This window comes from Kogia breviceps, chromosome 2, assembly GCF_026419965.1.
Source record: "Kogia breviceps isolate mKogBre1 chromosome 2, mKogBre1 haplotype 1, whole genome shotgun sequence".
Taxonomy (NCBI): domain Eukaryota; kingdom Metazoa; phylum Chordata; class Mammalia; order Artiodactyla; family Physeteridae; genus Kogia; species Kogia breviceps.
Window position 1 is genome coordinate 76,121,194 of NC_081311.1, and position 14,467 is coordinate 76,135,660.

At 40.5% G+C, this 14,467-nt stretch overlaps 1 protein-coding gene across 1 annotated transcript in view; it reads right to left on the minus strand.

Annotated features, from left to right (window-relative positions):
* The window catches only part of LOC131751363 (zinc finger protein 37A-like), a 56,904-nt gene extending 49,550 nt beyond the window's left edge, over positions 1-7,354 (minus strand). Inside the window, exons 1-2 of the mRNA XM_059055060.2 lie at positions 7,062-7,354; positions 5,287-5,345 (exon numbers count right to left, since the gene is read on the minus strand). Coding sequence (XP_058911043.2) covers positions 5,287-5,301 — 15 coding nt within the window. The 5' untranslated portion in view covers positions 5,302-5,345; positions 7,062-7,354. The remainder of the gene's footprint in view (positions 1-5,286; positions 5,346-7,061) is intronic.
* Between the last annotated feature and the right edge of the window lie 7,113 nt (positions 7,355-14,467).

Below are 14,467 nucleotides of genomic sequence, written 5' to 3' on the forward strand. Positions count from 1 at the left end.
AATAGAATTAGAAATAAAAAGGAGAAGTTACAACTGACACCACAGAAATACAAAGGATCATGAGAGAGTACTACAAGCAACTCTATGCCAATAAAATGGACAACCTGGAAGAGATGGACAAATTCCTAGAAATGCACAACCTTCCGAGACTGAACCGAGAAGAAATAGAAAAGATGAACAAACAATTACAAGCACTGCAATTGAAAGTGTGATTAAAAATCTTCCAACAAAGAAAAGCACAAGACCAGATGCCTTCAAAGGTGAATTCTATCAAACAATTAGAGAATAGCTCACACCTATCCTCTCAAACTCTTCCCAAATATAGCAGAGCAAGGAACACTCCCAAACTCATTCTACGAGGCCACCATCACCCTGATACCAAAACGAGACTAAGATGTCACAAAGAAAGAAAACTACAGGCCAATATCACTGATGAACACAGATGCAGAAATCCTCAACAAAATACAAGCAAACAGAATCCAACAGGACATTAAAAGGATCATACACCATGATCAAGTGGGGTTTATCCCAAGAATGCAAGGAGTCTTCAATATATGAAAATCAATCAATGTGATACACCATATTAACAAATCGAAGGAGAAAAACCCGATCATCTCAATAGATGCAGAGAAACCTTGTGACAAAATTCAACACCCATTTATGATAAAAACCCTGCAGAAAGTAGGCATACAGGGAACTTTCCTCAACATAATAAAGGCCATATATGACAAACCCACAGCCAACATCATTCTCAAGGGTGAAAAACTGAAACCATTTCCACTAAGATCAGGAACAAGACAAGACAGCCCACTCTCACCACTAAAATACAACACAGTTTTGGAAGTTTTAGCCACAGGAATCATAGAAGAAAAAGAAATAAAAGGAATCCAAATTGGAAAAGAAGATGTAAAGCTGTCACTGTTTGCAGATGACATGATACTATACATAGAGAATCCTAAAGATGCTACAAGAAAACTACCAGAGCTGATTCATGAATTTGGTAAAGTAGCAGATACAAAATTAATGCACAGAAATCTCTAGCATTCCTATACACTAATGATGAAAAATCTGAAAGTGAAATTAAGAAAACACTCCCATTTACCACTGCAACAAGAAGAATAAAACACCTAGGAATAAATCTACCTTAAGAGACAAAAGACCTGTATGCAGAAAATTAAAAGACACTGATGAAAGAAATTAAAGATGATACAAACAGATAGAGAGATATACCATGTTCTTGGATTGGAAAAATCAACATTGTGAAAATGACTCTACTACGCAAAGCAATCTGCGGATTCAATGCAATCCCTATCAAACTACCACTGGCATTTTTCACAGAAGTAGAAGAAAAAATTTCACAATTTGTATGGAGACACAAAAGACCCCGAAGTGCCAAAGCAATGTTGAGAAAGAAAAATGGAGCTGGAGTAATCAGGCTCCCTGACTTCAGACTATACTACAAAGATACAGTCATCAAGACAGTATGGTACTAGCACAGAAACAGAAATATAGATCAATGGAACAGGATAGAAAGCCCAGAGATAAACCCACGCACATATGGTCACCTTATCTTTGATAAAGGAGGCAAAAATATACAGTGGAGAAAAGACAGCCTCTTCAATAAGTGGTACTGGGAAAACTGGACAGGTACATGTAAAAGTATGAAATTAGAACACTCCCTAACACCATACACAAAAATAAACTCAAAATGGATTAAAGACCTAAATGTAAGACCAGACACTATCAAACTCTTAGAGGAAAACATAGGCAGAACACTCTATGACATAAATCACAGCAAGATCCTTTTTGACCCACCTCCTAGAGAAATGGAAATAAAAACAAAAGTAAACAAATGGGACCTAATGAAACTTAAAAGCTTTTGCACAGCAAAGGAAACCATAAACAAGACCAAAAGACAACCCTCAGAATGGGAGAAAATATTTGCAAATGAAGCAACTGACAAAGGATTAATCTCCAAAATTTACAAGCAGCTCATGCAGCTCAATATCAAAAAAACAAACAACCCAATCCAAAAATGGGCAGAAGACCTAAATAGACATATCTCCAAAGAAGATATACAGATTGCCAACAATCACATGAAAGAATGCTCAACATCATTCATCAGTAGAGAAATGCAAATCAAAACTACAATGAGATATCATCTCACACTGGTCAGAATGGCCATCATCAAAAAATCTACAAACAATAAATGCTGGAGAGGGTGTGGAGAAAAGGGAACCCTCTTGCACTGTTGGTGAGAATGTAAATTGATACAACACTATGGAGAACAGTATGGAGGTTCCTTATAAATCTAAAAGTAGAACTACCATATGACCCAGCAATCCCACTACTGGGCATATTCCCTGAGAAAACCATAATTCAAAGAGTCATGTACCACTATGTTCACTGCAGCTCTATTTACAAGAGCCAGGGCATGGAAGCAACCTAAATGTCCATGAACTGAGGAGTAGATAAAGAAGATGTGGCCCATATATACAATGGAATACTACTCTGCCATAAAAAGAAACGAAATTGAGTTATGTGTAGTGAGGTGGATGGACCTAGAGTTTGTCATACAGAGTGAAGTAAGTCAGAAAGAGAAAAACAAATATTGTATGCTAACACATATATAGAATCTAAGGAAAAAATGGATATGAAGAACCTAGGGGCGATAAGGGAATAAAGACACAGACCTACTAGAGAATGGACTTGAGGATATGGGGAGGGGGAAGGGTATGCTGTGACAAAGTGAGAGAGTGGCATTGACATATATACACTACCAAATGTAGTGTATAGACAGCTAGTGGGAAGCAGCCGCATAGCACAGGGAGATCAGCTAGGTGCTTTCTGACCACCTGGAGGGGTGGGATAGGGAGGGTGGGAGGGAGGGAGAACAAGAGGGAAGAGATATGGGAACATATGTATAACTCATTCACTTTGTTATAAAGCAGAAACTAACACACCATTGTAAAGCAATTATACTCCAATAAAGATGTTAAAAATAATAAAAAAATAAAAGAACAAAATACTTAAGAATAAATTTAAGCAAGCATATGTAAGATCTGTACTCTGAAAACTACAAAACATGGCTGAAAGTAATTAAAAACCTAAATTAATGGAAAAACATCTCAAGTTCATGGATTCTAACACTTATTATTCTTAAAGTGGCAAGATTCCCCAAAGTGGTCTACAGATTCAATGTAATCCTTATCAAAATCTCGTCTTGGACTTCCCTGGTGGCGCAAGGGTTAGGAACCTGCCTGTCAATGCTGGGGACATGGGTTTGAGCCCTGGTCTGGGAAGATCCCACATGCTGCGGAGCAACTAAGCTTGTGCACCACAACTACTGAGGCCGTTCACCACAACTACTGAAGCCTGCATGCCTAGGGCCCGTGCTCTCAACAAAGAGAAGCCACCGCAATGAGAAGCCCGCGTACTGCAACGTAGAGTAGCCCCCACTTGCCGCAACTAGAGAAAGCCTGCGTGCAGCAATGAAGACCCAACGCAGCCAAAAAATAATTAATTAATTAAAAATTTATAAAATCTTAACAGCCTTTTTCTGCGGAAATAGGAAAGCTAACATAAAATTCATAAGGACTTGCAAGGGACTTGCTGCAGAACACAGTTTAGCAGTTTCAAAATAAGTTAAACACAGAATTATCACATGATCCATCAATTTCACTCCCAGGAAAGAACTGAAAATAGATCTTCAAACAAAAACTTGTACATGAATGCTCACAGCAGCACTATTCTCAATAACCAAACATGGAGTCACCCCCAAATGCCCATCAAATGATGGATAAACAAAACGTAGTATATACATACAATGGAATATTTATTCAGTCATGAAAGGGATGAAGTAGTAATACAAGCTACAACATGGATGGGTCTTGAAAACATGATCAGTGAAAGAAGCCACCCACAAAAGACTTTATGATTCCATTTATATGAGCTATCCGGAAAAGGCAAATCCATAAACAGAAAACAGATTAGCAGTTGCTAGGGGCTGCGGGGGATACGGAGTAACTGTTTATTAAGCTATAGTACTGCTTATTAAGGGTATGGGTTTTCCTTTTGGTGTGATGAAAATATTCTTGAAGTAGGTGATGTTTATGGTTGCATAACATCACGAATGTACAAAATACCACTAAATTCTACACTTTTAAATGGCTAAAATGTGAATTTCATGTTATATGTATTTTGCCACAATTAAAATAGGAGAATCCCTTGCCATATTCTACATAGATTTATATTCTACCCAGTCCTCAGTATTGTCACAGAGCCTGCCTCATCCTACTAACCACCTAGGTCGCCCTGGTGTACCCAGACTTGTCCCTTCTTTGAACAACCATGAGTCCTAATGCTGCTCTAATTCATTTGAATTATTTATCACATATTTTCTTTCGACATCTCAACTTTTCCCCTGGATTAGACAAAAATCATTCACTTTATTCCTACCACTTCTTTATGCAACTGCAAGATGGTCGCTAGAAGGTTCACAATGTCACTGGACATCCCTGGTGGCGTAGTGGTTAAGAATCTGCCTGCCAATGCAGGGGACACGGGTTCGAGCCCTGGTCCGGGAAGATCCCACATGCTGTGGAGCAACTAAGCCCGTGCGCCACAACTACTGAGCCTGGTGCTGCAAGAGTAGCCCCCACTCGCTGCAACTAGAAAAAGCCTGCGTGCAGCAACGATGACCCAACGCAGCCAAAAATTAAAGAAAAAAAAGGTTCACAATGTCACCTAATGAAGTCTATCAAAAAACTTTTTTATGACCCAGTTTCACAACTCAGTAAGATCACAGGATCTGCATTTACCTACATGGCACCTTTGTCCTACTGTTATCTGCTGTTCTATATCAGAAGTCAGCAAACCTTTTCAGTAAATGTCCACATAGTAAATATTTTAGGCCTGAGAGCCATGCAATCTCTGTCACAACCACTTAACTGTGCCCTTGTAATTTGACGGCAGCCACGGCCATAAATGAATGAGCATGGCTGTGTCCCAATAAAACTTTACAGACACTGAGATTTGAATTACATACAATTTTCACATCACAGACTATTACTCTTGATTTCTCAATCATCTAAAAATTCTTAGTTTGTGGGCCATAAAAAAACAGGCAGCATGCTACATTTGGCCCATGGACTGCAATTTGCTGACTTCTATATTTTTCCTGATGTTAACATATCTATTTCTACTATTTCATATGAATGTACAGATATTTTATAAACCTCAAATAATCAGTGATAAGCAAAACTGTGCATAAATTAAACGACTCACCTGGGACGTGATCATTTTCTGCTGCTCCTGGAAGAATGTAGAGAACTGAGGGGGTACACCTGAGAAAGAAGGAAAGCTCATGAGTGACATCACCTGCCTAGAAAGCTCCACATAGCAGCTGGCAAAACACCTCAGAATGGGAGACACTTTGAGAAGCAGCAGAAAGGATAACAGTGAGGGAGGGAAGCACTCGGTGTCCATGCATGACTCTGGGATGATTATGTAATGTTTGGACAAGCTAGTTTTCAAATGTAAAAACATTTGTTTTCTGCTGATTTGTTAACAATGTATGCTCTAACACAAAAAAATATAAACAACACATTAAACTAATTAAGCCAATTAGGGAAAGCCAAGGAACAGAACACAATGCTTTCATTAAAACTGATGCTGAGCCAAAATATTCAGCACAAAAATTTGTAATGTTCATTACAAACCAGAGAATCTCAACAAGGTTCTGAAAAACAGGATAGGGTATTTTGGAAGGAAAAAAGGGCTGGTCGTTTTTGGAAGGAAAGAAAAGGTTTACTCTTAAATTGGTTTCAGGTCTCAAAAGTATTTTTTAATTAAAAAAAACCCAAACAAAACAAAACTGGTTTTGACTTATCTGTTAAAGAAGAAAAGACCTGCCTAGACCATCAAGAGACTCCATGTCTCCTCTTGATTCTGCCATAACAAAATGTAGAATTGTAACCACTTAACATTTTTGACCCACTTCTTGCCCACCCCAACCCAACTCCATCTTTTAAGTAAAGCAGAAATAGACCTGTCTTAAGTGCAAGTCTTAACGATCTGTCTTGCAGTACCATCTCTGATTCTGTAAGATCGGGATAGAGGGGGCATCAGTGTATCTCTAGTTGTGCTGAGTGTGGGAACAGCTCAGAGCTCAGAAAGAGTGGAGTAAAGAGTGAAGGAAGAAGGTAATTCCGTCCCCTGTGGCTGGTCAGCTCTTCCCTCCACACGATGCCTTCACAACTCGCCAAGAAGCAGATTCTTCTGTTCCTTTTGTCTTGTCCTATCCCAACCACAGCTTACATCTCTCTGGAAAGTTGGCCCAAGGTTTCCACCATCACGCAGTCTGTGACGGTATGCGTATGACAGTGGTTCCAGCAGGAGGACCCAAATTGCTTCCGGCTGAGCAACAAGCGTCTTTGCACCTGGGCTCTGGATCTCTACTGAGGTCTCAGGCGAACTGTTTATCCTACCGAGACAATTCCCGCTCCCGGGAATCCCCCTTCCTACCTCACAAAAGCCGCTTTGTTGCAAGAAAGGTGGAACCTAAACCAGTTAGAATATTCATCCAAGATCGAAAGCTCCTGGATCTTAAGCAGGACCTCCTGTAAAAGCAAACTGGTGCTACTGAGGGCACAGGCAAAGCTGGAGGGGGTCAGAGGAGCCTGGACGCCTCCATTTAAGCCCACAGGTTCTTTGGAAACAAGAAAAAAATCCCCCCAAACCAATGCTGCATTCACTTCAAAACTATTTCCTTGAGGGGTTAGGGTACTCAAGCTGCTTACTGCTGCGATCGACTCACGCTCAGATTTTATGCTGGGCAGAGAACGAGGCATGGATCTATCATTGCTCCTGCCCCTCCTCCCTTCGCCACTTTGAATTTCTATCCCGTCTTGGAGCCTCACTGTTAGAAAGGGGACGCGACGCTGACCACAGGTGGTTGGGAGGATTCAGCGAGATCCTGAGTGGAAAAGAACAAGGGTCTCCGCTGAGAAAAAAAGTGCGCATCTACTGACAGCCAAAGGCCAGTTTCCGCGCGGTCTTACCGAGGCCTCAAACGACAGGGAACCTTGGAGATGAGAAAATTAAGCGCTGGGACGTGCAGGTTCTCATCAGGTGCATAAAAACGGGGCCAGATTTACACCGAATATGGAAACAAAGCCGTTTCCTCTTTCACCCCCCTCTGGCCTGGAGCTTCATGTTACCCCGGTTCTCCACAGCAGCGTCCTCCTCGCCAGCTGCCGGGCCCGCAGCCGCCGGAGGCTCCGCAACCATCTCCTCGCGAGACAGCGGCCGCGGAACGGGAACACGCCCGGCATCCGGGGGCTGGGGGGGAGGCAGTGCACATGCGCAGAAGGCCCAGAGTGACAGCCCCGTCCTGTGCCAGAAAGCTGCGCACGGTACATTTCCCGAAAGCCTTAGAGCCACCTCAATTAGAAAACGCTCTGCGATGGAAATAAACTTATGATTACTAAAGAGGAAGGGGGAAGGGATAAGTTAGGAGTTTGGGATTACTATATGTAAAATAAACAAGGACCTACTGTATAGCATAGGGGAACAATATTCAGTTCCTTGTAATAACCTATAATGGAAAAGAATCTGATAGAGTATTTTTATGTGTATGTATATAGATTATATATAACTGAAGTTCTATATATATATATATATACATACACATATATGACTGAATCACTTTGCTGTGCACCTGAAACTAATACAACACTAAATCAAGTATACTTCCTTCAATTAAAAAAAAAAGAAAAGGGCCTGTGACTTTGGGCACATTGGGTAAAATTGCCAGATTTAGCAAATACAAGCCATCAGACATACTTTTATTCGTTGTTCATCTGCAATAAATTTTAAGTATCTAAATTACGTATCTTTCATTAAATATTTTCCTGATATATTGGCTCTCCTTAACAGTTCCTGCAGAACTGAGTTATAGAATTTCTTCCAGAGACTGTTACATTGCTCCATTTTCATTATAACATATCTTCTACAGTAGTCACATCTCACTTACTTCGTTCTTTGTCCACTGGACATTCATTAATGAGAAAAGACATTCAACTTCAGCGTTCTGAGCAGATATAATGGCATAAAGTTAACAACTCTAGGAATTGCTCTTCAGATTTGATTTGTTGAAACACATAATACCATTATTCATGGCGGAACTTGCCTTTTCAATTCTTCAGGATTATGATGGATCTCTTGATTGACAAGTTTTTAACATGCTATCCACTGATAAAACTTTTTGTCAATTTTTTCCTTTCCTTTTTAACACTACACATGACAATTCCACTTGTCCTCATGCTCTAAGAGCAGTTAGTAACATCCATGTAAAAGAATCAAATTCTTCAAGAGATGAAACTCATTTCAAAATACAATCATGGCAAGTACAATAATGATTATCCACAAGTCAAAATTTATTTTCCTATTCCTATTATTCCATAAGTAATGTTTTCCCTTTTAAGAACAGTCTGACATGAAGATTTCACTAAGTTTCATTAAACAGTGGAATATTTCACTAACACTTTTTGCTCTTCTTTCAATTTCCATAATCCTATTGCTAAAAAGATATTGAAATCTATGTACAAGAAATAAGCAAATTAGCTTCATTCAATGGAATATTTAAAAGGTTAAACATAATTGGGAGCCTTTTCTTGAGAATTAAAATATTATTTCAGTGCTTTAAATAGAGAACTCTTACAGCTGTGTTTGTTAGAGTCAATGAGTTCCTGAATGCAAGAGAAATGAAAAATACTGAATGCCAATTTAAAAAAATCACAAAAATCACAAAAATCCTTTAATCACTCAATTCAAATAGTATAAGTGCTGAAGTAAGGGAACAACTTCATGACAATTACTTCAACATCAACAGAAAGAACATCAGAAGCTATATGAACAGCAAGCATTGTGCAGAATATTGGCAGCACAGTCAACATTTTCCACAGAATCATTCATGCTTTGTTTAACCTTGGAATAAACATGTCTGCACCTTCATGCAAACATCCATCAAAATTTGTATTTTTATTACCTCAACCAAAAGCAATGCAGAAGCAAGGGGAAAATATGTATTTTCTGCATTGTAATTGCTTGCATCCACAGCGATGATGCTAAAAAAAAAAAGAAAAAAGATGAGGCATTTAGAACATTGATAATCTGTGTAATCATAACTGAAGCTACTATTTTTGTTGTTGTTGCAGTGGACTTTATCCTGGCACTTGCAATTTTTCTTTTAAAGGTTTTTAACTTTTGGCTGTGTTGGGTCTTGGTTGCTGTGCGTGGGCTTTCTCTAGTTGCAGTGGGTTCTTCTTGCTATGCGTGGGCTTTCTCTAGTTGTGGTGAGTGCCGGCTTCTCCTTGCAGTGGCTTCTCTTGTCGTGGAGCATGGGCTCCAGGCGCCCGGGCTTCAGGAGTTGTGGCTCCCGGGCTCTGGAGCACAGGCTCAGTAGTTGTGGCACACGGGCTTAGTTGCTCTGCAGCATGTGGGATCTTCCCCGACCAGGGCTCGAATCCGTGTCCCCTGCATTGGCAGGCGGATTCTTCACCACTGCGCCACCAGGGAAGCCCTGGCACTTGAAATTATGATTGCAACTCTGGAATTAGAAAATACTCTGGCAGCAGTACATTCAGTCATTTGAGCTGAAAGACTGGTGATGATGTACGGCGTGGAGGGTATTTACAGCTTCCGCTGCAATTACTATATCTCAATCTGAATTCCTATTAATAAAAAAATATTTTATCTCTTTCTATAGTACTAGCTGAAGAAATTATACATCTCTTATGCTTAGCTGTTAGTATATGCCAGTTTATATCTGACTCACTACATTTTTTTTTTTGCCTTTTGGCCACACTGCATGGCTTGTGGGATCTTAGTTCCCCAACCAGGGACTGAACCCATACACTTGGCAGTGAAAGCATGGAGTCCTAACCACTGGACCACCAGGGAATTCCCACTACCATTTTTACATACTGCAAAAAATCTTCAAAGGGAATTTTTCCTTGCTTAATAAATTTCCACTTTTCAGAAAATTCATCGTAAAGTTTACACTTGCATTTTGGCGTTTTAGGATTCAAATGTACACAAATAAAAACAGGTAATAGCAACCACTGCAAAAATTGAAATGACTGAACTTGATAATCCTATGACACATTACTGTGTCTGTCATTCACATGTCTGAACTCACAACTAACCACAAACAGGTTGAACCATTGAAAGCACTGTGAATTTGCAAGAGTGGCATCAGCCTTAGCTTTAACATGTTTTGTTAAGAGTATAAGACCTTTTGTGTACTGATAATCAGCAGCACTTAGGAGATATAATTGATTAGTATTTTATAATATTTTATTAATTGGACCACAGCCTTAGTTTGCGGGGGGAGTTCAAAACAGATATTCCTTTCCCCTTTTTCAATAAACGCTGGGCCACTGGTCTCCAGGCATGGGCCCTCATATCTTATATCAGTGGGTCTGGGATCAAACTGTGACAACAGCACGGTGGAGGACAGCACAGGATTTTGCAGTAACATAACATTTGTGGGGAGCCATGGTCTCTATAGGGTGGGTGCCCTCAAACTGTTCATTAGGTCCTTCCAATTTAATGATGCCTAGCCAGGGAGCATCCTGCTACCTAATGAGACAGGCTAGTATGTCTTTTGCATACAAGGAAAACAAGGGAGAGTATTGGAGCAGCCCCTACCTACAGATCAAGCTCGCCAGGTGAGGGTGGGAGGGTAACTGTTCCCATCCCTTTAGGGAACCTTTGCTCAGTATGATAGCCAATTACCCTAAGCACCCCTGGAGACTGCATCCAGACTAGGTGCATCAAAACATATAGGGACCAAGTGGGGACCTCTTTGCTCAGACTACAGCACCCTAAGCTCAGGATGGGCTCAGCTTTCTGAGCTCTGACACAATTGGGCTGGATAACCAGAAAAAACCAACAGATACAACACTACGCGGTGGCTGCTAAAGCACAAGTATGTCAACAGCCAGCAGAGCCTTCCCAAACATTATTTGCTGTCAGCTGGATCCAGTTAGTAATCCAAAAGCCATCTGGAGACATGTCATCCTCATCTGTCACTGAACCACCCTGCTCACTGCACCAATCCAGACGTACCTGGGATTTGTTTTAATCAGGCATGATAAAATGATAGACATGGAGACAATTGCCTTTGAAAGAAGACTTCATTACTTACAATGTTCAAGAGAAAAAGAGACACCACACCATGCAGGGCCACATGGGGAAACACCAGTCAAGAGACAGAAGACATGAAGAGAAATCATGAACGAAAGCCTTTCTTGCTACAGTGGTGGTGATAAACTATAGTAACCTAACTATACTATGTTAGGTGGGGAAGTGCCCTATTGGGCAGGAAGCAAAACACAGATGGTGGGGTTTTTATACACCTGTGGAAACACAGGGATGGTATGTATGCCAATATCTTTAGCCATTAACTTGGCCCATGATTTCAAGATGCTAAACCATCAATTACAGAAAATCAAAAATGACTATTACATTAATACATCATAGTAACAGAAAAAACTCATATTGTTATCTCATTTAATAATACATGATTATCTCAAGAGATGCAGGAAAGCAACAAAATCCAGCACCCTTTCATGATACAAGACAGAACAAACTAGGAATAGAATGGAATTGCCTCAACCTAATAAAGGCCATTTTTGAAAAACCCACAGCTAACATCATATTTGATGATGGAAGATTGAACGCTTTCCTCCTAAGATCAGGAACAAGACAAAGATGTTAAAAACGAAATCTTCCAATTCAGAAAACCTCTCCACATAGGTAGAAGGAAAGAAAAATCATTTCCTAAGCCCAGCATGATGCATTGATTTGTTTCACTTGGTGTGCTTGCCCAGCATGGTGTGAAACTGCCACTCTCTGCCATACCCCTTTTCTTTCAAAGGGCACATCATGAGCAAATCAGGTGTCTTTTCCCCACGGAGCTCCACAGCTACTCCATCCAGAGTACAGAATATGACAGCCTTTTAGTTGCACAACAGGTCTCTCCCCAGTAGGTTTATAGAAGAATCAGGAGAAAGTAAGAACATGCATTCCCAAGTTAGAGGACCTATCTGCATGGGAATTGTGGAGGAAAAGGAACAAGTAGGAGACTGATGCAAAATACCAACAATCTGTATCAATCTGCCACCAGATGGAAAATGAGAAATTTCTGAGGAAACTGCAGAGTAAGTAGCACCAGACTTTATTAGAACAGGCAGAGATTAGCCTGAGGGAAAGTTACTGACACATATGGTTCACCAGTTCGCACCTCTGAGATTCTCACAATCTGCCCATTTTGAGCCATTTGCCAAGTATTTCCTGGCTGAAGGTTTTGTTCTTCCGGGTCCTGCTGATCCTCTTTTCCCTGCAATCCCTGCCTCCTCCGGAGTCTCCCTCTACAGTCCCCTCTTCCTGATCCCTTCACAGGTTGACTAGGGTAGGCAGCATTCCCTTTAGTAAGGAGTTCTAACTGAGCAGCCAACACAGAAGTCTTTAATTTCTTTTTTTTTTTTTTTTCACTTTCTCTAGATTATCCCCAAAGTGAGTAGCTGCTGCTCAGATTTGACTAATAGTCTGTCCTTGCCATCCTCCCACTTTTCCTTAATTTGGATTTGGACAGTTGGCTAGAGAGTCAAAACAAAGGTTGTTAAAACCAGAGCATATTTTGACCTGACCCCAGGTTCCCATCAGGGAATTTTGAGAAAGCCTCAACAAACCACTGATGGAAATCAGTGGGAGACCCACGTCTTCTGGGTACACTGTTGCAACAACTCCCAGTTCAACTTCAGTGGAAAGGCTTCAAGTACAGCTGTTAGCAACCCTTCTCAAAGAGTTCGTAACTTCCTTAGTTACTCCAGTTATGAGGGGTGGCATGGCAGATAGTCAGCTTCCCCTGGCCACCACACCCCTTTATGTAGTGATCTTCGCTAATGTGACTGCTCTATCAAAGGAGCAAAATCTGCTAATTACAGAATTCCACGCAGCTGCTGGTTGCTGAATTCTATGCAATAATCAGTATACATTCCCATGTGTGGGCTGTAAATTGAAAACACGCTGAGGTGCACATCTGCAAAGTTCTGGGGCATGGGGAAAAGAAGCCTTTAAGTGAGTAACATCAGCTGGTGAGAAAGACATTTGAATTACCTAGGAGTCCTGGGTGGCTTCTCAATGGCATCAGCTGTGCTGGTGATCCAAATAGGATGGGCTGGTTTCCTTCACGTTGAGACAAGAAAAATTTGAATCATGTGGGCACTTTGGTTTCCCTTCCTGTGTTTACATTAATTAGTTGAACACGTTTGCCTTTTTTCCAAGTGACTAGTACAGCTAGTCTCCATATGTTGCCTTCCTACGCAGACTCTTTTATCCAAGCTCTTAATCTTTCCATGATTCTCCCTTTATCATTTGCGCCTTCCTAGCTATGTGTGGATAATAAGGGACTACTTAAGGGGTCATCTGGTCTAAGACATGAAATGGACCTAGTCTAGGCCACAAAGTACATAACTCTGTGTCCTCAAACCGAGCAGGTAATTTATTACCAGCTAAAGAAGTTGTGCCCTGAAGGGAACCACCCATCTGAAAGATCATGACCTCACTCTTCCCCTGAGTCAGTCTGAGGCATGGAGGGGTAAAGACATTCAGGGAAAGCAGCAGGAGGGACAGCAGAGTGAGTAGGAGTAGGGTTCTGTGAAAGAGAAAATGTATTTAATTCTCACATCTTTCTCTTCTGTTTTTTCAATATTTCCTTCTGGCTATCCAAATAATTTTTAACTCCTCTTAGGATAGTTAGAATGATATTCATCCCATAAATATCAGTAACTCATTTACTGGAATAAAGCCCTTCTAAGAACTTCTGCAAATCAAAAGAATTGTCCTCTGGCCACTGCAGGATTGGAGTCTCACGTGTACGCCCATTCCCAATGTGACAGACAGATATTAACTGCTTTAAAAAAAGAGACCTGCAGGCAACATTCCTGGCTTCCCATATTTTCCAACCATATGGTGATCGTGATGAGATTTTAGAACCAATTATTACCCATGTTCATTCAATAGTAAAATCTTGAATTTGAACAGAGAGGTTTGTTTAGCCAGTATTCCAAAAGAGCATAGAGCTAAAATAACTTAGGGTCTTTTCCTGACTATTGTGAGGCCACGGACTTTCAGTTCATTTGCTCAAATCAGGAACTGCCAGACTCATCCCATTCCTATTACCAAAATTATTGGAGAAATATAATTAAAAATAAAAATTTCTCCCAACACAGAAAATCTACTTACAAAGGTAGAAGACAAAGAAAAGAATTTTATTATCGAATAAGCATAAAACCAGAATGTGGTGTGCATTACAGGCAATCTGCTAAGAGACTGCAAAGACAGAGAGAAATCTCACCCTTTTATAAAGCCAAGCAGGTACAACTCATTACATACATGT